Source organism: Dermacentor silvarum, chromosome 4 (assembly GCF_013339745.2).
Source record: "Dermacentor silvarum isolate Dsil-2018 chromosome 4, BIME_Dsil_1.4, whole genome shotgun sequence".
Lineage (NCBI taxonomy): Eukaryota > Metazoa > Arthropoda > Arachnida > Ixodida > Ixodidae > Dermacentor > Dermacentor silvarum.
Genome location: NC_051157.2, coordinates 177738502 through 177764140, shown reverse-complemented (window position 1 = coordinate 177764140; position 25639 = coordinate 177738502). Strand labels below are relative to the sequence as shown.

Genomic DNA, 25639 nt, shown 5'->3' with positions numbered 1-25639 from the left:
AATCGTCCTACAGTTCAGCTTTCGCGTCATCCGCCGTGGTTACTCAGTGGCTATGGTGTTGGGCTGCTGAGCACGAGGTCGCGGGATCGAATCCCGGCCACGGCGGCCGCATTTCGATGGGGGCGAAATGCGAAAACACCCGTGTACTTAGATTTAGGTGCACGTTAAAGAACCCCAGGTGGTCCAAATTTCCGGAGTCCTCCACTACGGCGTGCCTCATAACAGAACTGGTTTTGGCACATAAAACCCCATAATTTTTAGCTTTCGCGTCAGTGCTCTTAAATAAACCATTTTTTTTGTATGTGTGCGTGTAAACAGTGTCAGCACAAGAAGTGGTGAGCGCCAAACAAATCGCTCAGCTAAAAAAAAAATTCGCAGTTACCTTGCGTGAAGTACAATATAGGCATTAACATCCCATGCAGCGTCCTAGGCCGTCGCTTCATTATGGATATTTTTCGAAGTTTGCCTATAGGATTTGCCGATAGTAACGTGAGCGTGAGACAACTAGTTAAGACAATTCATTGATTAACTTTTACGTGAGTGTATCGGGGATAGATGTTCAAACAGGAAATGTGGAGGCAGTCACATTTTAAAGCCTCCCACACTTCTTCAAAATTTTTAAAATCGTAGCCCGTTCTAGAAATTTATCGTGTAATTTAAACTCTAAATTCAGGCAATATTGAGACCGAGCCTGTCATGCTACTTCGTCTGACGGAAACGCCCCGTCAAGAAGTGAGGGGTGAAGTTTGAATGACAGCATGTCGCGGAAAATTCTGACCCGACACACAACCGCAGATGCTAGCCAGGAAAAGCGTGCCTTATCAGTAGCTGCCGCGAATGACCGAAAAGTTGTTTCTAACTTCGTCGCCTTGTCGTCACGGGGTGTTTCGGTCTGGTACGATAGCGGGGCTGGCCTTTTCTGCGCTCCCGGCACACTCGTTTTCGATATTGCCTGCCTTTATCGTTGAAATGGGAAGATGAAGCACTCGAATCTTTCAAGATTAATAAAATAACAAGGGGGCAATAGAATGTGACTGCCTCCAAATTTGCATTTTAAACTGCCCCCCTGGGCAATAATAAAGAGGTTAGTTATTTGATTTTTGTTAATTAGTCTTCTGAAGCTGCCGTTATTAGGGGCAAAGTACGTCGCTATCGCATAGGAACTTTCGCCACGTTCACTGCGCTTTTAACATTTTATAAAAAAATAGTATGATCTAAAAAAAGAACGCCCTGTATATTGTGCAAATGACTACGCAATATTCTTTGTGAAATAACTTATTTATTTATTTATTTATTTATTTATTTACTTATAATACCTGAAGTCCCATATTGGAGTGGTGAGGCTTGAGGGGTGGGCGAGTATACAAGTTAGCAGAAACACTATGCTACTGCACTAAGCACTGAAATGAGTTGCAAAAACAGCAAAGAAAAAAAACATGAAAATCGGCACCTACGTAGGTTAATAAATTTAAGGGAGAACAGAGGGAGAAGATTATCAAATAAAAAACAATTGTTCATTCTTCAAGTATAATCAACTAATTCATTATCAAATTGTTCGCATAGACTGAGGCGGTACAAAAAATTTCGTTTAAGCTGACTGCAACCAGTGAACGCAATGCTGTAAACTATTGCAAAGCCTTTCGCGATAGCCCCATACGAATGTTCTAACTCCGCTGTACCACGATTCAGAGAGCCCTCATTATAATCATGCTGCCTAAATCGCCATATGGACGAATAGCTAGTTGGTCAAGAAGGACACTAGTTGCCGGGCTGAATGTAGCATAAGGAACCCACGACGAGAGAAAGAAGAGGTGTACACAAGCAACTGGTGTCGCTTCCTTCTCTTGTCATGTATTTTGTTTGTGCTACACCAAACCATGAATTGACACAAACTAAGCTAGCTATCTGTGACAGCCGATAGGACGCTAGGCAGCAAAGAAGTGTGGCTGAAACATAACAGCCAAGCGATAAGGTAAATTTCAGTGTATCATCTCCGTCATGAACTAGTGCTGTTTTCGTTTGCCTACTTCCGGGGAGTTTCGGTATAGACTTCAGGGTACAGCCGGCACCAGCACCTGGTCCCACGCCCAGCGCAGTACTCACGCGCGGTGCATCCTCCTTTGGCTGTGGACTCGAAGGGCGTCGGGCACAGGCACAGACTCTCTACGCAGCGCATCGCACTGATGGTGTGGTTGCACTCCTGGTGGAACCGGCACGGCTGGTACAGCGAGCGCGCTGCGGGAAGTCGGAAAATCAGTGTGCACCAGAGCTGCACGCGTGCCCGAACGGCGAGACGTTAAGCCTGGCGTCCTAGGCCTAGCCCCTGCCTGACTGCACAGACTAATACACCCGCCTGACTATAGGCCCGACGATTATGATCTATAGCTTTGAAATTCTGGCTCGACCCGACAGATCATGGTTACGGCCGTTACTGAAGAAAAAATAAATGTTTTCGCGGAAAACAAGGGAGTAAGTCGTGATGGCATGAGAGGTGCTAGTGTTAAAGATGAGCACAAGGTAATAACCGGAAGAAAGTTTATTATCGTAAAGTCGGAACGCGAAGTCCTCGCCACTGTATTACGTGTCCCGAACCCCATGGGCCACAGGCTGGAGCCCGAAGCTAATTCCCATCAACCTCCCCAGAAAAGATTGTTGAACCGCGACCGCCAGAATCTTATTGCGAGCAAAATTAATTTCAATCAACTAGCTGCCAATTCTACCTCAATTTCAATGGCTTCGTATTGAAGAAATATATGCCTCTGTAATACGCAAGCAACGCTATTGGCCCCTTCGCGTCGTCTTAGACTAAGCTGCACTCTCGATGTACGTGGACTAGACTTGTCCAACCCGATGGCACATCAGCCCAGGCCCAGCCCTAGCCTTATAGAGGAGTGAAATCTCCCGAGTCCAGTAAGGTGTTTTGGCGGCGTACGTGCTCTTGCGTGAGTCTGAGCCGTCACGTGGAGTGTGCGTCAAGCTTGTTGTTTAACGTGGGCAGTCAGCGGAAGGTAATTGTTATGATTCAATAAAACTTGTCACTAGGCGAGTGGGCTTTCGTTACCTTAGCTTTTAGAGCAACAAATAATTTGTCTACCATACAGCATGCCTTTTCATTGCGCGAATGTATTTCAAATGCAGTGTTTGAAGGTACACTTTCTCTAACGAAATGAGAGCGTTGAAAATGTAGTGTCAGTGCTTCAGTGCAGTGTGGACACTGCAAAAGATTTACCGCATCTGTCCTAATACACTTCCTTTGCGATCACTCCTCATTGAGCACATAGCGCAACTCTCAAATTTTACACTTCACGTGTTGAGAATTTTTGACAACTGCAAATTCAGAGCAGTGAGGAGCAATGTCACATCACACGACAAACGCAAGAATACTGTGAATTGCACAAAATTAATCACTATGAAAGACTCAAGCTGAGTGAATAGGAGGATTTCCCTAAATGTTTCTCTAGGCCACTGCAAAACATGCCGGTAGTAGTAGCTCTTAGTGGGCTCAAGATGAACTCCAATAATAAGCCCGTTTTGTTTTTACCTCGACAAACTCACTTAGCCTTCGAAATAAATAGACAGGAAGGTGAGAATAACGGTTCTAGAAGAGAAATGGGGATCGCCAGATGCATCCACCATCTTCCTCATAAAATTCAACGAAAAAATCTAGTATGACATTCTCTTTGGTGTTCCCGTCAATGTTGCCTTGCAATTAAGTGCAGCAGGAAAGTAGCGACGGCGTTGACAGGACATCTGAGCACGCGCTGTGACCGTGGCGAGATCAGCATTTTCTAGCGTATTCGCCAGAAAATACGGATTCACGAGAATTAAATTTCTGCGGCTGCCATCGGGCCGTCCACATTTTTGTGCATTCGTGCAATCGATGGGAGTGCTATCCGGCGGTGGTGCTCACGGTTACAGCCAGTAGTGGACGTGGAACAAGCTTTTAACCGCGGGCGTCACGGAGCGTAACTGGGCGCTGAGCGAAGTGACATCAGTGTCACTGGCTAACACTTCCAGGCAGAGTGCCGAACCAAAAATGTTTTTTGTTCCGGTTTATTAAAGGCGATTCCATTCCAGTTCAACATTGCAGCCGTAGAATAACGGTTCAAGCCAGTTTGAACCTGGTCATGTCAGCTTGTATAACCGCGGAATATTAACAGAAAAACTGCAGAAAAGCACTCCAATTGAGCTCTATTCTCTGACATTTTTTAAAAATATTCGTCTTGTTCTTTAAACAATTCACAAGTACGGGTAAATGAGCTACTTACCTAGATACTTTTAAAATTACAGTAGACTTGTGCAACCTTCTATAGATTGATTTTGTGATCTGGGACGGAGTGGCGCGCTCACGACAGTGATACTATTTTTCTGCGCGTGCCGGGCAGACAAAAATGTCAATTGCTTCATTAAACGATGTAAGCTGAAAAACGTGATTTTTGTTGCTAAATTTCCGTAAAAGGAAAGGAAGCAATTTGCGCTAAGTATTACGTGGAATTTGCTGGAACCCGGATGAAAAAACGAGGCTATAAATGTTCCAGAATTTTTTTTAGTTTTTAGTAAGACAAAAAGTGTGTATTTCCGGCTGCAGATACATAGCGCCGGTTACCGTGCCTTGAACGAACGCTCACGAAAGCACAGCGAGCTGACAGGCAGGCCTTACCGGGCACGCATCTGGGCTCGCCCATGACCTCGACATGGACGGGCGTCTGCGGGGCACACGCACACACCCAGAACTGGCAGGACAGGCCCCGACTGGCCTGGCACTCGGCATCGGCGGTGCACGGGAGACCTAAGCCTCGGGGCCGGGTCGTCGAAACGGTAGCTGCATGTGCGCGTGTCCGACAACGCGCGTGGCATTATCCCACCATTAAACGGAATCCAAACGATGAGTAGGACACAGTGGCAGGCGAAAGGCGGCGTTCACACCCGCCCAGTCGCAGAGGTCGCGCGACGAAGTTGGTCGGAAAGCAACGTTCGCAAACGGTCGCTTTGGTCAAAAAAGGTGGCAAATTTTTGTAGTCGCTCACTGAATGATTGCAGCTCTGCGACTTGACTCACAAAGCTGCTAAACAATCAGCACAGGTGAATGATGTCGGAATACGATGATGATTATTTTACCTGTGGATGGTTATGCGAGCCGACGTAAATGGCGTCAACGGCGAAATATTCCAATATGGCGATGTACAGGCGGCGCTCGTCGGCGTGAACATCGTTCGACGTGAGTAGCTCCTCGGTCGACAGTCGCAGACCATCGCGCGACCTTTCTCATTCGCCATTGTTCGGATGGCAAAACCACAGGATATTTTCTTAGCATGCAAACTTCTGTAATCACCTCCAAAGAGAAATTGCAGAAGTTGACAAACTTTCATTTTGGCAATATTGCTTATAAATTAGTGGTACATGTGGGGTGACCATTTCAAATATTTACATAATTTTGAAAAGTCACAAGTGGCAGATAGAATAATTTTGGTACTGGAGCTGGGTTATTCAAAAGCCAACATTACCTACCCGAGAAATTGAAACACAAAATCAAGTAACTGAGGAAAGTTCGCTAGTTAACTTTTTAATTAACTACATTAGGGCGCATATTGCAATTTACGAATTGTAGCAGGTAAGCTTGCAAGGCTATTCACTTGAAACCAATTCTGAGGATGGCACGGGTTCAGATATGTGCGCCTTCAAACCAGCGGTAAAATCCACTCTTGTTTCACTTACTTTTTTAAACAGAACTCTTTTTTATTGCATTGAACCATGATAGTAACTGGAACGCCCATGTGGTTCATCGCATACTTTGGCGCTAATTATCTAAAAAATGATGTCATCCTGAAAATTCATTCCAAGTGGATACGCCTTGCAAACTCACGACCGCAATTCGTAAATTGCAATATGTGCCGTGAAGTAATTAATTAGAAAATGAATTTGTAAAATTTGTTTAGGTAGTTGAATATTTGTTTCGAGTTCTCGTGCAAGTAATGTCCGCCCTCTTGAATATACCAACTTAAGAACTAGAATTATGCTATCTGCTACAGGCCATTTTTACATATCCTGTAAAACCTAAAAAGGGTCAGCGAGTATATGCTCACCAGGCTAGGTGACTATTTGTAACCGTCCCGTTCGGAAGAAAACGGGGCGGTGACAAATGGTCACCTAGCCTGGTTAAGCTGATCATGTGTCCTATACATACCTGACACCTGAACACAAACCATAACACAGTCAGTCACCTGTCGTTGGTTCTCAGCACCACAAGCGCCATGGAAATAAACTCATTGTGCTTGAGCTCGTGTACAATTTTTTTTACAATCACACTTATGCACTCAAAAATATTTAAGAGCTTGCATAAGTGAATTGAGCCAATTAGCTAACTGTACATGATCAATCTTTAAAAGAATAATCTGCTTAATTCACGGCGACTATGGACTGTATATCGGTATACAGCCTCAATCAGCTAACATGTACTCTTTAAAAATGAATCAAATGACTTGCAACACCCGGTATAAGAGTCATGAGTGGTCTGGCGACGAATTTCAGTTATTCTTGCTAGCGGGAGAGTTGGTGACGCATTCTTCGAGGCAGAGCTTCAGCACATAGCACAAAGCGTAGAAACACGCAGCATTCTGTCCTGCCCTGTTTCTTTTTTCTTTTTTTTTTCTTTTATTTTAATGCGACGCCTTGGTGTCGAGTGTAGAACGGTGTTTCCTGCCATCTGCGATCTACCATTTCTCTAAACATTTTCATGGCCCAATCCCGAATGTTGTGCAGTGTGAGAAATTGCGCTGCATGATGTTTAAGGTAGCGCAGTCTCGACCTGCCTCCGCTCTCAGCTTCCCCGAAAAGCGGGCCGGGTTCCTAATAAAGTGGGAATGGCTTCTGCAGTATGTCGCACCATTTTCGTGTAACCTCTTTTACAGCAATCTTCAATGAATAAAAACTCCTTTAAGATTTTCCTGTGATTGACGGAATTGAACCCGCGTTACATAAATTCCTCAAGCACAGCAGGCTGACGGTTGATCTCTGCGTCTCGAATGCTTCGCCCCAAGAAGCTTCGCACCCCATCGAGTTCGAGGAGCGTAAGCTAAGCGCGCCGATGCGACTCGTTGCCGTCATACGGCTCAACGCCTGAGGCTAGCGCCACCCTACTATCACAAATACGGATAGCCGAACATGAACACCATGCTGCCCGAACGGAACAAATAAAGTTACGTAAATCTAATAAAACATCTAATCTTCAAGAGAACCACTATGTCATTCCCACTGCACATACCACCAATTGGTGCACACTTTACAACAGTTGTCGCCGTTTGACTGCAGAAAATCACCACGCTTCGTGAGAATGATCCTCCCGAAAAAATAATGCTCCGTCTAACGTCACGTTCAACTGGTGCTTTTTTCTACGCTTCGTTGTGCTGAAACACTGCGACAAAAACTATTGACGCAATTATCAGGGAGCTCTTCTTACTCGAAGATACGCCGCCAGTTCTGATTCTTGGTTGGGTGAGTAGACCCACAGCTTTGGCTGCAGCGTTTGTAGCTGGCGAAAAGTTTGCATGGGCTTCAATTAGGATCAAATAACTAAGGCAGGAAGGGAGACTCGAGAACCGCTGTGAAAACTTTGCTATTATAACACACGCACACAGTTCCTGGTGTAGATGAGCATATGTACTAGTGCGCGTAGTTTCTCCTTTATGTGGTCCAGTACTGGGTAATTTCTTAGTGTCCAGAACATTTCTTCGAATACTTCATTAAATCTGCATGTAATAGGTGCTAATGCTACTCTAATTCAAATGCAAGTCAACACATGCCTGCATGACGCTGCCAAAGAATACGCACTCTCTTACAAGTGCGATAAATAGGAGCTGTGGAATATAACAACATCCAGTGTTAGCGCATTCAATGAGTCTTGGAGGGCACCCCTGTTGCAATGTATGAGAAACATGCAGAACTTGCCTCGTGTTTCGCCGGAGTTGTCGGTGCTCGCGTTGTTGAGAAATGCACCGCCACCTGTCGCCGCAGAGTTTCCAGCTAGCGCCGACGAAAAGGAAGACCTGCGAGGTGGAGATAAGTGGAAGCTGAGCACCCTGACGCTGACAATACTCTAATATTGTAGCACTCTTCAATGAGGCACACTAAACAAACTGGCTTATTCTGGGTGAACTTGTGCCCGGAAATTCGAGACTAAAACACATTCACACAATTCACAGGCAGAATTAACAGGAGTTTGTTTCACAATCAACCACGTCCCTAGACCGAACACACGCGCAGTCGTGTACGAGAGGCACGCGCTGTCTCGCAATGCGTGAGGCGTTGCTGGTGCTCTTCTAATGGCGGTGCAATGAGACGCTTGGAAGGATACCTCGCGAGAGTGCTCGCAACTGGCATGTGGAGAGATCTCTCCGGCAATATGCCCCGCCTCCTTTACAAATGAAGTATAATAAATGAGAAGCATTTCTTGGCGAACATTTGCCACTTTGACATTATCTATCTATCTATCTATCTATCTATCTATCTATCTATCTATCTATCTATCTATCTATCTATCTATCTATCTATCTATCTATCTATCTATCTGTCTGTCTGTCTGTCTGTCTGTCTATCTATCTATCTATCTATCTATCTATCTATCTATCTATCTGTCTGTCTGTCTACCTATCTATCTATCTACCTATCTATCTAGCCGCCTACGTCTTGGGGCTCTCAAGGTCGTATCGTTAACTAGGTATTTACCAAAATTGGCATAGTATGACAATAGTGTATGACGAACATAATTGATACGTTATGACATGAATATCATGTCATGTGTGTCATGTAGGTCATGAAACAGCTGCCTAAGTCTTGGTGCTCTCGTGGTCATATCGTTCACTTGGTATTTACCAAAATTGGCATAGAATGACAAGCGCGTATGACGAACACAAATGATAGGTCCTGACATGAATGTCATCACATGCGTGTCATGTAGGGCATAAAGCAGCCGACTAAAATAGTAAGAAGATTAACAATCAAGAACGACTGAAATGGGTTAGGACGTGGGTACTAAGTGAAGGAAAATCTGAAGGATGATATTAGAAGGCATAGTCATGAGCATGACTCAGAAAAAATTGCAATAACTGAGCCAAAAAAAGATTAACACTCAAAAAAAGAAAACACTGAAATGGGTTCTGACGTGGGTACTTAGTGAAGGAAACACTAAAGGATGATGGCAGAAGGCAAAGTCATGAGCATGACTCATCAGAAGTTACAATGACTCAGCGAAAAAGATTAACACTTAAAAACCACCGAAATGTGTTCTCACGTGGTTACTAAGTGAAGAAAACACTAAAGGATGATGACAGAAGTCATAGTCATGAGCATGACTCACCAGGAGTGACAATGACGAAGGAAAAAAATCGCTGAAAAAACAATGAAGTGGGTTCGGACGTGGGCACTAAGTGAAGGAAACACTAAAGGGTGGTGTTAGAAGCCATAGTGATGAGCATGACACATCAAAAATTATAATGACTCAGCGACAAAACATTAGCACTAAAAAACCAATGAAATGGGTTCGAATGTGGTACTAAGTGAAGGAAAAAGGTAAATATTGATGGTCGAAGTCATAGTCACGAACATGACTAAGGCTTTCTCCTTAAGGTCTCTTAGGCATAGTTTAAGGGACTCCTCAGGACCCACGACATGAAAGTCATGAGATGCGTGTCATGTAGGTCATGAAACAGCCGCCTTAGTCTTGGTGCTCTCATGGTCGTTCAGTTAACTTGGTATATAGGCTCCCCGCACACTGCTTCGCACACATCGATTCCCAGAGGGCGTGGGCAGTGGCGTAGTCAGAAATTTTGTTCGGGGGGGGGGGGGGGGGGCTCAGGTTGCAGCGCGGCCTCCTCCTTATAGAATTTGTCGAGGGATCAAATGCCTGAATAATAACTGCATTGCCAATTCCATTGTATATTAGATGCTGCAAACGAATTATTGAACGTTATGCACTATCCGTTAAAATATGTATGTTTTCAAAACAGAATATATTCGTATGCCCCAAAAATTGTGGCAGAAATAACTGATATCAATGCTTCCGTGTTTTTTTCTAAATAATAAGTAAAGAAAACATCACATGAACTTTAGAACTATTGACCCTTTTCGCGGAGCAGTTTGTTTTAAAGAAACGAGATGGCGCTCACGGCGGCGCGCCATACCTCTCTTCAGCGACCGCGCACGAATACGAAACCATTGCCGATTCTACCTTGCTTCTGTGCGATCAGCTGTCGGAAATGCAACTGAGTTTTCGCTAACACACTGTGCTCCAATCATGCTAGATTGAATAATGTGGATTGAAGACGTGTGCAGTAGTTGGCTGCAAAAATAGTGACTGGCATGTTAAGGAATAGACTGAATCTGTGTGGCGAAGTTCGCGGACCGCTGCCGCAACTGTCCGAACGTGTTACCGGCACTTCGTGATGTACAGCTTTCCTAGAGGATACAGAAATTTGCTCATCCGCCAGCCTTGTATCGCTAACCTTCAAAGAAAGGGCTTCTTCCCCAGAACGTCGGCAACAGTGAGTACCACTCGTTAAACAATGACAAAGGGACTAGCGCCGCTTCCTGTCATAGTAAGTTTCGCGCACGTTATCTATACGCATCTGTCCAAATGGCAGGAAAACTTACGCCCACTCTATCGCCGACGTATCAAGAATAAGTGAATGGACGCACACTTGAATATATGCGCACTGTATACACACAATAAATGACGGACTACACCTATGGCGCACCAATGGTCGAAGCTGAATGTTTCGTGACGGTCCACAAGAGTAAGCAAGTTACTAGCTGTAATATATATTTGCTACAAGGTATTACAATGTACAAAACAGCTACGTTTCAAGCCTTGTGCGCAGCAAGAACAAATCTATCAGATTCGAAACTGAGCACACCCGCGAGCGATTAGGCAGAAAATAATCATATAGTGGCCGCATCGAGGAACTTCACTGAGTCAGAAACCGACAAGCCACTGCTTAAAAATATTTGCCGAATAAAGAACAAAGAGCAAAACACACTAATCCTGACTGAATTCATAATCGCAAAGCTTGGAATGCATATTTAGCCCCGCTTTTAGAAGAAGCACCATATAATCTGCCTGCGCCGTTTGGACATAGCTCAATCAGCTCCGAAAGCGCTTTTGCATGTTCTCTGAAGCTGTGAGCAAAGCTTCGTGTCGTCCACCTAGTCACCGTCTACGATATCTCCGAAAACAGAGGTTTTATGAGCCGCGCCGGCGTCATACACTTCCATTGTAAACAAGGAGGCAATGGAGGCAGTTGAGGCAAGCAATGGACGCGTCACCACGTGATCAAATATGGCAGCGCCCACGGGATCGCCGCGAAAAGGGTCCATATCAGTTCGAAACCAGCAAAGCAGTTCCTGCAGCTTATATGGAAAATGTAAAGGCCATGAAATGAATAAGTTGAGGACAAATATTTTGATGAATCTTTGTCGTTCAAGAACCTTGTTTACATTTTTCTACATATGCAACGGCCAGGAAGAAACCTCAATGACGCTATCCCTCGTTGCAACTGATTGCGCAGGAGCAGCTGTAATTCGTCGTGTATTGTAATTACACCGAGCTAATACTCGCAACAGTGAGTACAAATAAAAAGTGGGACTTCTGCAAAGTATATATTAGAAATGCGAAGATACAACTCGCTAAAGGGCAATAAAAGAGTCGCTGGAAACAAAGTTCACTGCTTGTGTACACAAAACCTCGCAGTAAGATATTTAAAAATACGTATGAGTCTCCAATAAATCTACGTATTTAAGCAAACGTCAGCGTATATAATGTGTCAAATACGACTAATAAACATGTTGCTCAGTCACAGATAGTAAACTTTGAGCACAGAAAGACAGATGATCCTGGCAAGAACATAACTATGATCGCAGAAATCGTGATATGTACTTGGGCCATGCAGCGGTCGCGACAGTGCCATGTGGGTAGAATAATAGAGGAATAATGCGTAAATCAGTACGAAAATGTGTAATTTAACTGCTGCACAACGCCAACAATTATTCTGCACCCAAAATCAAAGGAGGGTATTCCTTCGTTTCAAAAAAGAAATAAAAGCAGGCAGCTGAAAAGGAAAGAAAAGGACAAACGAAGCCCACAGATGATGCGGTAAGTTGAACTACCCAATATCCGAGTGTTTTTGGCGAACGCCGCGTGGGCCGGGCTTTCAATGAGCAAGGTCGGTCAAAATTGGTTATTGGTATCTACGTAATTTTTGTATTCGCGTGATAATTTTGATCATGATGCTAACTGCTAGAATAAACGGCCAAAATTTCTGCGGTTTTAATAGCTAATGAGCGGTCATACGTTTTCATAATTAAGAACTTATGGACCAGGAGAAACAGTGCTTTTTACTTGCATTGATTTTTGCTGCTTCGCTATCTAAAGGACAAACTTCTCTCGGTGGGAAAGTTGAGCGAAGCGGTCACGTTGATGCCGACGTCTCTGTGGGTGTATAGAAGCGCCAGCCTAACCATGCGTTCCACAAACATTGTAGAGCGCAAGTAGTTTTTTAGTAAACTCTTGTTTAAAAAAATATTCTCTCTGCGCTGGCAGTGGTCACTGGAAGGGTGACTAGAAGCTGCAGCAGTATTTACACATTTACATAGAACCTGTCGCAGTGAGAGATGGGCATCCATTCTGATGCTAAAACCTAAAACACTCCATTGATGTCGTTGGCACACTTGTTTAGGTACCTTGCAGAAACAGTAGGCTGTTCGATTCCAGCGATGTCCGTCGTTTCATCAGGAAGTATGGAGAAGTAGCCTGCTTTTGAATCTAAGCTTTCTTTGATAATGTCACCATAAAGTTCTATAATTTGGTTTTGTGCGTCTGGGCTTAAATACGAGGCAATACTGGGGCAACTTTCCAAATGGTTTTTCAGATATGTATCTCCATAATCAGCTCAGCATGCGAAGAAGCACTCTGAAAATGCCTGTATTTTCAGCAGGGGCATTGCTTAAATCCATAGGGCCCCTGTCCCTGTGGCCACGGAGTGCCAGACCTTGTCGCCCGCAAAAAAAAAAAAAATCCTCAATATTAGGCCGTTCACTTTCTTCTGTTTTCTCATATTTTACTTTGCCTGCCCTGGTCCAGCTGATCAATCACATTGGGCACGCTTCCTGAAAATGTTTGGAGAAAATTATCAGCTGCTAGCTGACAGTCACGGTGATATTTAGTATTTTCGTGTGTGTGGGAGATTGCGAGCGCGCGCTTCCATTTATACAACGGCTTGGACACGAGCGTTCCAGTGAGCGCATGTTGGCCCAAGTTTATAAGAACATTAACCCCATACAGTTCTAGAATTGAAAATCTTTTAAAGCATGCCTTTGGAAATTTCAGCGCCCCTTTCGCGTCAAAAGTTTATGAGAACTCTATACCCATAAAGTTTCGTAATTGAAATCCATGCGCTCCGTGTATTCCGCGGCCACTGCGAGATGCCGCAACGCGCCCGCTCGCTATTGAAAAGCCGTTGAAAGTTTGTGCTCGGATGGGGCTCCTTGCGTTACGTGACTCCAGGTGCAAGGGCGTTGTCTCGAAATCCAGCCCGAGTTCGCAATGCTCGTGCCGAAATGTCTTTTCGAGCGTGAAAAGGACATTGTACACAAAATCCAGAATGATTACCGGCGTCGGTGGTAGTTTTGGTCGGCGGTGCATGCCAGCACGAAAAAATTTCGGGAGGGGGGGCTGAAGCCCCATCAGCCCCGCCCCCCCTGGCTACGCGCCTGGGCGTGGGATATGCCGGCTTTTAGGGGCGAAGCAAAGTACGAGCCTTGTCCCCTCGTCCGTAGCTCCGGTTTGCATGAAGGTGCGCGCTAGGGGCGCTGCGGTGCACAAGGGCTATATATGCGCTGTATGTACTGTACAAATGTGCAGTATATATATATATATGTACTGTACAAATGTGTATATATATATATATATACATATTGTTACAAGCACGGGGAAAAGGGGTTTATTTAGGCGTGCTAGAGCAGGAACAGCAGGCTGCGAACAGCAGGAATGGACGCTGCACAGTCGTCCTTCTCCTCTTTCTCCTTTTGATCCGCACGTCCCTTTTAAGCACTTGGACGCAACATACCTCCCCTCGCAGACAAAGCCCACTGGGCGAGTCAACTGGCTTGTCGTGGCGTGCATGATTTCAACCTGGCGACATGCGCGACTTGTGTCCGAGCAGAGCGTCGACCAGTGTTCGTGAGGCGCGCGAGAGTGTACTTCACGTCGCTGATCTTCTCGATGACAACATACGGTCCCTCGTAGTTTGCCAGCAGCTTTTGGCACAAGCCGCGCTTCCTTGTGGGAGTCCAAAGCCAAACGAGATCACCAGGATGATATGTAACAGGCCGATGTCGTGCATCGTAGCGTGCTTTGGAGTTTTCTTGCGACGCCAAAGTCCGAAGACGCGCAAGTCGCCGAGCTTCTTCAGCGAGGCATAGCGTATCCGCGACCGCAGGATTGTCGTGGTGGTAAAAAGGGAGGACAGTGTCGAGCGTATACCGGGGCGGGCGAGCATATAGAAGGAAGAAGGGGCTGTAACCGGTTGTCTCATGTTTGGCGGTGTTGTATGCGTAAGTAATAAACGGTAGAACTTCATCCCAATTCTTATGATCGGACGCAACATACATGGAAAGCATATTCGTGATCGTTCGATTAGTGCGCTCAGTGAGGCCATTCGTTTGCGGATGATACGGCGTCGAGTGCCCGAGGTGCGAGTCACATAAATGTAGAAGCTCTTCCACGATGTCCGCTGTGAATTGACGTCCCCGGTCGCTTATAATAACACAAGGCGGTCCATGTCGCAGAACAATAACGTGAAGTAAAAAGAGCGATACTTCGATGGCAGTGGCTGATGGTATAGCCGCCGTCTCGCAATAGCGCGTTAAATAGTCGGCGCAGACAATGATCCAGCGGTTCCCCTTAGATGACTGAGGAAAAGGTCCTAACAGGTCAATTCCAACTTGCTGAAAGGGCAAGCTTGGAGGCGGCACAGGTTGAAGGAGACCAGATGGGGCAGTGGTTGGACGTTTCCGACGTTGGCACTGTATGCAGCTGGCGACATACAACTCAACCGAATGTCGCATCCGGGGCCAGTAAAAACGTTCTTGAATGCGATAAAGGGTGCGCACAGTGCCTAGGTGACCTGAGGTAGGGTCATCGTGCATAGCCCGAAGGATTGCTGGCCGGAGACGCTCCGGCACCACTAGAAGGAAGCGTGCCCCCGTGCTTGAGTAGTTCCTTTTGTACAGGAGCCCGTCACGTACACAGTAGCTGCTTGTTGCAGTAGAACGGGCGGAAGTGAAGAGTGGCTCCAATTTGGTGTCTGTCCGTTGCTCTGCTTTGAAGGCATCGATATCAGGAAAAGCGGGTGTCACAGAGGCAACGAGATGATCAAAATCGTCTGCGTCGCAGTCCGTCGTGGTAAGCGGCATACGGGAAAGGCAGTCTGCGTCAGCATGTTTTCGGCCACTCTTGTAGGACACAGTGAAGTTATATTCCTGCAACCTCAAAGCCCAACGCGCTAGGCGACCACAAGGGTCGCGAAGGTTCACGAGCCAGCACAGGGAATGGTGGTCTGTGACGACTAGGAATGGGCGTCCGTACAAGTAAGAGCGAAATCGCTGAACAGCAAAGATTACAGCGAGGCATTCTTGCTCTGTCACCGTGTAATTGGGTTCAGGTTTGCTTAATGAGCGTCTTGCATAAGCAATCACGTGCTCACGGTCGTCATAGCGTTGGACCAAGACGGCACCCAGACCAACGCCACTAGCATCTGTGTGGATTTCTGTCGGCGCAGTTGGATTGAAGTGGCGAAGGATATGTTGGGAGGTCAGCAGGAACTTCAACTGACGAAATGCAGAATCACACTCGGGTGTCCACTCAAACCGTGCATCTTTATGTAGCAGATTTGTCAGAGGATAGGCGACGTCAGCAAAACCAAGAATAAATCGGCGAAAGTAAGAGCAAAGGCCCAGAAAACTACGAAGTTGCTTCACTGACTGCGGTGCACTGAATGCCTCAACAGCTGCCGTCTTGAGGGGATCAGGCCGGATACCATCTTTGTCAACAAGATGGCCCAGCACAAGGGTTTGATGGTCACCAAAGTTGCATTTCTTGGAGTTCAGAACCAGACCAGCGTTCTTGATGCAGTCAAGGACAATATCCAGGCGGGTATTGTGCCCATTGAATGTGCGCCCGAATATAACAACGTCGTCAAGATAGCACATACAGATGTTCCACTTTAACCCACGCAGAATGGTGTCCATGAACCGTTCAAGGGTTGCTGGAGCGTTGCACAACCCAAATGGCATCACATTGAATTCGAATAATCCATCCGGAGTTATGAAGGCTGTTTTCTCCTTGTCTGCCGGGTGCATCGGGATTTGCCAATATCCTGAGCGTAGGTCCACTGAAGAAAAATAAGAGGCCGAATGAAGGCAATCAATTGCATCATCAATCCGGGGCAGCAGATAGAAATCCTTCTTAGTCACGGCGTTTGATCTTCGATAATCGACGCAAAATCTCCAGTTACCGTCTTTCTTTCTGACGAGTATGACCGGAGCTGCCCAAGGACTCGAGGACTCTTGTATTATCCCATTTTTCATCATGTCACTCACTTGTTCCCCGATTATCTTGCGCTCGTTAGGCGAGACGCGATAAGGCTTTTGCCTGATCGGGCGCGCAGATCCCGTATTGATAGTATGGCGTGTTCGATACTCGGGAATCGAGAACGCTTTGTCCGGCTGCGCAAAGTCAAACACTGACAGATGCTTAGAAAGCGTATCCACCAAGGTATGACGCTCCCTTGTGCTGAGCGACTTGTTTATCATAGACAGAAGCTTTTTGTCCGAGACGTGGCGAAGGTCAGCAGGTTCACACGGTGGGTCTGTTAGTACGGCTATGGACGAAGACGTGTAGTTAGTAAAGTAGGCAAGTTTCAAGCCGTTTGGAAGCGAGACGGGTTCTGCCGAGCAGTTGGTCGTCCACAAGCCAGCACGCCCGTTGCCGATGGATACCACACAATGAGGGACAAAAACGTTCTTCTTCACACAATTTAGATGCATTGGCTCTACGGAGGCATCGAAACAGTCTGGAACATCACCGCGACATACAAACGGCACGCACACAGAGGTAGACGCAGGCACAACAGTATCTGCGGATACACAAAGTTCACCTTGACAGCAAGTCTCCTCTAAGAGCCCGGGCGAAACATGGCCATCGACGAAAACTTCCCCCGTGCGACAATCGACGGTCGCACCACACTGTCGCAAAAAGTCGATGCCCAAAATCACTTCGTGCGTCGATCGGGGAATAACTACAAATTCCGTCGCGAAAACTCCACCAGCCAAGGATACTTCAGCAGTGCATACACAAACAGGACGCAACGACTCGCCGCTCACTCCACAAAACGTTGCAGCCTGGTCCCACCGAAATACAACTTTGCGCCCCAACCGACCTTTAAAACTGAGACTCATTACGGATACAGTTGCTCCGGTATCCACTAAAGCCATTACAGAAACACCATCAACAAGTACATGCACTTTGTTCTTAATCATAGCAACTGCAGGGGGCATTTCTGTCGATAGCACGCGTCGAGCGACCTCACCCCCATCGGCCGCGCTAGCTAGTTTTCCGGTTGCGAAGACGAGGTGGAGCGGCGCACTGGCGATGGAGATTGACGTAAACGAGGTGCACGAGAGGAAGGTGGTGGCGTCAAGCTCCTGTCAGATGCCGGCGAGCGGCTCCGAAAGCTTCTCGGCCAGTAATCGTTGCCGGGAGGAGCGCCAGCTGACCAAGAGGTGGTGTACGGCCGTTGAGTTGCCCTCACAGGAAGTGTGGTCCTGGTTGAAAACCTGGATCGATCATTCCACGTTGTTGGGCGACGATTGCAAAACCTCGCTATGTGGCCCGCGACACCGCATTGGAAACACACCGGCAGAGGCCGCACATTTCGATGTTCCTCCATGTAGTCACGCGTGTTGCTGTCGATTGCATAGCCAGCAGGTGGATCACATTCATCATGGCTAGGCATCGGCTGCCGGGAGACGTGCGTGCGGCGAGGGCGTTGGTCGTAGTCATGATCGTAATAGCTCATGGTCCCTCTCGTTTGTGGGGTAGACTCAATGGTCGCTGCGTGAGCTGTCGGTTGCCAAGCGGTCGAAACGGCCGTGTTGCTCATCTCGTGTGGTGAGTACGCACCAGTGATGCCGGGTGTGCGACGGTAAATCTCTTCCCGATGGAGCAACTCTTCACGAACAATCTGCCGTATAGTTGATGAAAGGTCAACACACGAGCTCGGCTATACACTTGCCACCGTTGTGACATTAGCCAGACGACCAAACTTCAGTATTATTCGTCGCATCTTCAGCGTCTCAAAGGTCCTGCAGTGGCGAATGACATCAGACACGGTATCCAAGCTTTCTTTGCCGATCAGAAAATTGTAGACGTCTTCGGCTACTCGTTTCAACAAATGTCCAACTTTGTCATCTTCAGACATTTGAGAGTTGACTATCTTACACAGTTTTAACACTTCTTCAATATAAGTTGTACAGGTTTCGCCGGGAACCTGAGCTCTTTGCGAAAGCGTCTGTTCAGCGCGTTTCTTTTTTGCACTAGAGTCTCCAAAACACGCTCTGAGTTCCTCGACGAAAAGCTCCCATGAAGTTAGCGTATCTTCGTGATTCTCATACCAGACGAGAGCTGTGTCGGTAAGGGAAAACACAACATTGGACAACTGCGCGGACGAGTTCCAACCATTAGACCGGCTCACTCTTCGGTAGTTCGTGAGCCACTCCTCGACATCTTCTCCGGCTTTTCCTCCGAAAGTCAGTGGCACCCGATAGTATTGACACGGAACGCCAGGTGCTGGCCTTGAAACTGCGTCAGAGCCGTCGGGAATCTGGCAGGCGTATTCAGGCATGTCAGGTGAGGGTGGCGGAAGTCCGGCAAGTCGACGGCTTCGGCGAAGTTGTAGCAGCGTAGGCTCCGTAGTTACGAGGTGTACCCCGCACCTCCACCAATTTGTTACAAGCACGGGGAAAAGGGGTTTATTTAGGCGTGCTAGAGCAGGAACAGCAGGCTACGAACAGCAGGAATGGACGCTGCACAGTCGTCGTCCTTCTCCTCTTTCTCCTTTTGATCCGCACGTCCCTTTTAAGCAATTGGACGCAACAATATATATATATATATATATATATATATATATATATATATATATATATATATATATATATATATATACCGATATATATATCGGTGGACCGACCTTGAAAGAGGTCAGTCCACCGACCGAAACTGTTGGGAAAATATTAAACCTAAGATAACCGCGAAGTTGTGCTTCTGATTTTCCTAAATACGCTTGGCCCATTGAAAAATCCAGTTACTACTATATATATATATATATATATATATATATATATATATATATATATATATATACGGGGGATTCACGGTTACCCGAATGATCCCCCGGTGCGTCGCCCACTCATCATCATTCACTTCGTGGATATCAGGTGACTTTTTTAATATAAATACGCATTTGGTGCCTCAGCTAAACGTCGCCTCCCCTCCCTCCTTCCCGTGCCCCCACGGCCTTTCACGTGACGGAAGAAGTCGCGTCTGCTCTCCGCCGTGCGCTAGCTCCCCGTGAAAGCGCGTGTCCCTCGCTCGATTTCACTCGCACATACAGCACACGGCGCGCAGCGACGCTTTCATTGCCGCTGGAGTTCACACGGAACCTCACGGCGACGACGACGCCAACGGGCCAACGACGCATATAATTGCTATCGCAATAAAAGACAATACTTTCCAAATTACCACACAACCAGCGTCCTGGAAGCTGGGAGGAGTGGACCACTCCGTCACGAGAGTTTGAAAAGCTATGGTGACCGCTTCTGGTGCAGCACGTCACGAACGAGCTGGGCCAGGAGTCATGAGCCTACGAGGAGGCCCGAACTTGGGCTTTAGTTACTTTAGTACTAATAAATGTTATTTCTCTCTCTCTCTCGTGCTCGGCTCAGGCAAAATAATTCAACGGTTACTATAATACGATTTGACTATTACAAAATGTATATTAGGGTGAAAGTCTTATGTCTCGTTCTGAGGTGACGTTGAAAAAGTGGAGCCATAAACCGGACAAAAAATTGCCAAAAAGTATGTACAAAAATGAGGCGTGGTTCTGCTATCGCAAACACCAGCAGAGCTTCGGAAAGCCTAGTAAAGTAGTGGCAAACCACGCACTTAGTCTAACGTTTGCTGGGCTTGCCCCATCTCCACTAGTCGTTGGTGTTTGCGATATCGCAGAGCCACGCATAATTTCTTTTTGACATGCCAATGCAGATTGAGAATGCTAAGATTAGCAACATCTCTTCTAGCAAAGCCACAGTAGTTCAGAAATCCGGTATGAGAAAGCAAGTGTTTTATTTTACAATTCTCCTAAACTAATCATAACCTTCACTCACACTTTCTACATCACATTCACTCATCCTGCTGCTTTCGTTTTCATCCGTGTATGTATTGTAGTCTTCTCAGCTTCTGCACATACCCCCTATATGCTTCCCACATCTCTTCAACTCCTTCCATTTACTCAGGCATCGGCTCAACTTCAATGGTATTTGCAGGTAGCACATGCTCTGCAGTCACGGACACCGGGCGCGTTCGCCGCGAACACGAGGAAACGCGGTCGGCGTCGGCAGCAGCTCTACCCGTCCCACTACCACCTGCCCCACTCCTTCTCTCCACCTCGCATCCACTATGCTGCACGATGCTATTTTTACACTCTGCTTTCACTCTCTCTCAGCTCTCTGTCCTCCATCTCGGCGAAGCTGCGGCCGACGGAATGATCATTATAGCGAGGTTCAAACAGCTCCGCTGTAAAATTTGTCGCCCATTCCCCTACCAGAAAATGGGGGTAAGCGAAGCTTGTCCTGGGTGCACCTTGTGTTTGACGGTTCTTTGTTGTAATTTGACGGTGACCAAGGGAAGGTCAGGTGATCTGTTCGGCGTTGGCGGAGTGCAGCAGCTTCAGCGGCTTGCAAGGTTGGGTCGGCCCGTCGACAAAGCGCCCTTTCACGGGCAATCTCCCGTCGGCACTCGGCGAGAGCTGCCTTTTCGGGGGTACGCACAATGCGCGACCTTCCCATAGCTTTTCCGAGACTCGACTTAACGGAACCGAAGCGGGCGCTGCGCGCGCGAAATCCTTTCCTGCCCTTTCCGTTCCCGGCCGAAGCGAAATGGCTCTGATTGGCTGCGCACGTGGTGCGAGCGCGCGCTTACGCAGCTGGCACCGTGTCTAATGACTCACGCTTCGGCACCAGCGAGTCGCCGCTGGAGCCGGAGTTTCAGCGTTACATCGCCGGCACAGGCTAGCGTATACATCCTTCGCTAGAAAAATCGATAACTTAAAAGGATCAATACAAACACCATAACATTATATATCAATCGATAGGTAATTACATGAGGAATATAAATATCGATAAATAACTATGATAATCACTAAATTAATTCTAATAATTATCATGACAAAGCGGGAAAATAGGCCGAAAAACCCGAAGTATCCAAGAACGGAGAATTAATCACAATAATGGGTAATGATGGTTATGATAATGATGAAAATGGGTATACAGAGAGGTCAACAAGGTGAATTAAGAGTGAATTGCTGGCGAATTAAGGGTGAATTGATGGTGAATTAAGGGGGTTTTGTTGAATGATAGGAGTCAAACGAAAGGTAATGATGAGATAGAGTCAGCTAAAATAATGAAGAGTTAATGAGAGTGAATTGAGAGTGAATGAAGGTGAATCAAGTGGTGATAGCGTGAATCAAAAGTTATGAAAATTGGAAATTTGGAGTAATAGAGCAAATCAAGTGAGAAGGAAGTAAAGACGAGATAGATTGAATGAACGTGTACCAATCAATGATAGGGTGAATCAAGAGGGAATAAAGTGTGAATTAACAGTGAATCAAGGGGTTATGGAGTGCGGGAGTGACTTGCGAAAAATATATGTGAGATTTGTGGGTCCAAGTGAGAGTGAGTGAGTGAGATAACTTTATTTGGAATCCACCGATTGGGAGGCCCGGGCCTGGGGCCGCCTAGATGGCCACTGGTATCTGTTGCTCCCGCACGGCCTCCATTGCTCGCTGGACGGCTCAAAGTTGGTCTTGGAGTTCTGAGCTGAGCAGCGCGGCCGACCACCGCGCCCGTAGATTTTCCGGGAAGACTGACATTTTATTTTGATATAGTTGGCATCCCCACAACATGTGTTAAAGGGTGGCTCTAGCATACTTGCATAGCTTGCATATATCGCTCGCGTATATCTCGGGTTGACTGACGAAAAAAAGTGCCGAGTCACGGTCCGAGTTTGGGGAATAAAAGATGACTTGCGAAAATGACTGCATAATATTGGTTCGGAATGAAGATGACTCAGCAAAAAAGTGGTCGTCGTGTCATTGAATTAGCGGCGCTCGCGCTTTCGCCTGCACGTCGTCTTAGTTGTAGCATAAGGAACTCCTAGTATATTTTTTACAGACTTGTTGAAGTAAAGCATTTTATTGGAAGCCGTTACTTACGAAGCGTTCTTTACGCTGCGGTACTTGTATTTGGCGATTGAGACGTGAGTTGCACAAAGCGACGAAATAGGCAAAGATACGTTAAGGTGCTATGTGTCACTGTATCTTGATGGGCTTGGCTGCTCAGTTGATGGTTCTGTGTGCTTCCCATGCCTTGTACCGAGCCCATAGGTGATCATGAAACTGGGGGACATTTGGCAGGGAAATAGATATAGAGAGCTCTGATTTATTAAGGCGAAAACCTTATATGTCTCATCGTTCCGTCGACCTTCAACGTCCTTGAGCGAAAACCGTGTCGTCGACGCGAAATTGTACACGATGACGACTCGGTGTAGTAATTTACTAACTTCACCGACCCGACATCGTGTCTTACCTAAATGCAAAAGCTGACGCAAAATCTCCCCAGGGAGTCATCTGAATGATGCGTAAGCATTTCGTAGTAATGACGTGGGGTTGAGTGCTCACACTCAACTTGCATGAAGGTCAATTCCCCGGCGATTCCAGTGGTGGCGTTCAGGTCCAATAATGTAAATATTAATATGTGAGAAGCCGAGGAAATAGGCTTCTGCATGAAACTGTATATTCGGCAGCAGCAGCTGTTAGAAACACCACGCGCGCCGAGGACAGCCATATGTAGAACAGCATGTGCATGCGGGGCGCCAAATCTTCAACGACTAGGGACAAGGTTTAATCCCCAGTGATATGTGCTTGCAACTTTGGTCGTTGCACGTGGCATTTTCACTTGTTAGGAATTGATGGGCGCTTCTTTGTGTTCTCCCCTCTCCGGGTCTGTCACCGTTCATGTGTGTGCGGCTGACCAACCAGACCAAACCACGTCTCAAAGCGGGGGTGGGGGTTTAAACAATGCAAGAATCGAGTAGAGCATATGAAGATATTGGTGAGGGCTTTAGAGAGTGTGCAGTAAAACCCTAAAGCCCGTGAAAACAAAATTGGCAATTGCGTAGGTCAAGGCTAACATGCTTAAATGCTCTGGCACGTTTTTCAAGCGACCGTCACTGGTACGCTAAATATGATTAAGGGCTGGGACATCACTTTACACATGACGCCCATGCTATAATACTATCTTGATTCGTAGGAATACGTGAGCGCGCGGATTTGTGTAAGGTTAGAAGAGTTTGCCTTCAAATATAACACATTTTTTATTTTTCGTATGGTTACCTGTGGGATGACGGTGATACTCCTGCGCAGCTTGCGAAGTGGCACGTTAGCGATGTTGACGCCATCGATGAGGATTTGGCCTTCGGACGGCCTGAGCATGCGCAGAAGTGCGAGAACAAGGGAGGACTTGCCAGCACCGGTGCGGCCCACCACTCCTACCTGGAAGAATGGTTACAATAATTTAGCACTGCCTCTTGATGGGCGAAGTCACCGAGGTGTACGATTTCTTCCTTGTGTATATGCGTGGAGAGGGGGAGATCAGTGAAATTTGAGTTTCAGCCGCGTAGTTGTAATCACGCTGAAATGTTTTATTGGGTTGAGGGAAATGTAGAGCTTAGAGTTCCCATGCTCAGACAATGACGTGCAGCCTTGCTTTGTTCAGGACCCCTGCGTTGTACCACTGTGTTGAGTTTATCCCAGTCAGATGACTGCGATAAACTCAATGCAGTGGTATTTGAAGTTACGAAATGTCGCATCACTTTTTATGAAATTGGAGCTGCTGCTTGTAATGCCATTAGAATTCTTAGGGTATTTTACAGGCCTTCCAGGGTATGTATGTATGTATGTATGTATGTATGTATGTATGTATGTATGTATGTATGTATGTATGCATGTATGCATGTATGTATGTATGCATGTATGCATGTATGCATGTATGTATGTATGTATGCATGTATGCATGTATGCATGTATGCATGTATGCATGTATGCATGTATGCATGTATGTATGTATGTATGTATGTATGTATGTATGTATGTAGTATGTATGTATGTATGTTGTATGTATGTTGTGTGTGTGTGTGTGTGTGTGTGTGTGTGTGTGTGTGTGTGTGAGTGCGCGCGCCATAAATGCACTGGGCAGGTGCCATTCATTCTTCAATGAAAGTGTTTCACGCCAACGCTTTAGCGAGCTTCGCCATAAATGCACTGGATATTTCCTGCTCTATAATAGACCTATCGCCAATTTGGGTCACTGAGTTTGTGCCATTGGGTGTGCGGCTTCAGAGGGAACAATTCTCAGCTTTGGATGGATGGATGGGTGCGATGAGCGTCCCCTTTGAAACGCGGCGGTGGGTTGCGCCACCAAACTCTTGTTCTTATTTAGTCTAATGTCCTACCTACCTTAAAAAAAGAACAAAAAAGAATTCCCAGCGTCAAAGTTTCTGAACCACTATTGGAAACTGTTTTTTGTAAGCGTCCCTTGCTTCTGGTCTCCCTACTTTTCTGCCCCCAAAACTTTTACTTACCTCTATTGCGGATATGTTCACTTTCCCTCTGGTATCCTGAACCCAAGGACTTCAAGAAGGCCAGAGGAGCCTAAACCGACCACTGGGTAGAGATCTTCACATTCTAATAAACCATGTTCCATTGTTTCCCTAGCTTTACCGCAGCAAGTGGATACTTCTTCCTTGAAGTACCTCGCTTAATAGCTACGTGTTCTAAGGGATCCTGATTTTGCTTCGAAAAGAGCTTCCCTCTCAGTCATCATTAATTGTCTATTTCCTGATTTCGTATTTTCTTCTTAGGTATAGTTGTTCATAGCAGGTTTCTTTCCCATTGCCGGCACCCATGAGGTTGTCTCAGCCTCTCTGACTTTGCGTTTGACGTTCTTTGTAGTCAAGTTGCTTACTATACCGGTCGCGCACTGACTGGTAAGCTTCCTAGTTCTTTTCCTTCCCGGTGAGTCAATGTTTTTCCTGTACATATATCGAACTACTTCAAGTGCAAGGTTCAGCTGACGTACTCGCCAATGTGCTTTGAATGTAACGCCACTGAAGACCTGCAACATGTTCCACCCGACTGCAGACGCTACGCTCGTTAGAGAGACAGTTTTGAAGGCGGCACTACATCTGCAATGGTTGAAA

At 46.4% G+C, this 25639-nt stretch overlaps 1 protein-coding gene across 1 annotated transcript in view; it reads right to left on the bottom strand.

Moving 5' to 3' along the window:
* Positions 1–1380: 1380 nt before the first annotated feature.
* LOC119449065 (ATP-binding cassette sub-family C member 2) overlaps positions 1381–25639 on the bottom strand; it is a 40944-nt gene continuing 16685 nt past the window's right edge. Inside the window, exons 8-11 of the mRNA XM_037712257.2 lie at positions 23775–23933; positions 4661–4706; positions 2104–2235; positions 1381–1400 (exon numbers count right to left, since the gene is read on the bottom strand). Of these exons, the coding sequence (XP_037568185.1) occupies positions 1381–1400; positions 2104–2235; positions 4661–4706; positions 23775–23933 (357 nt within the window). The remainder of the gene's footprint in view (positions 1401–2103; positions 2236–4660; positions 4707–23774; positions 23934–25639) is intronic.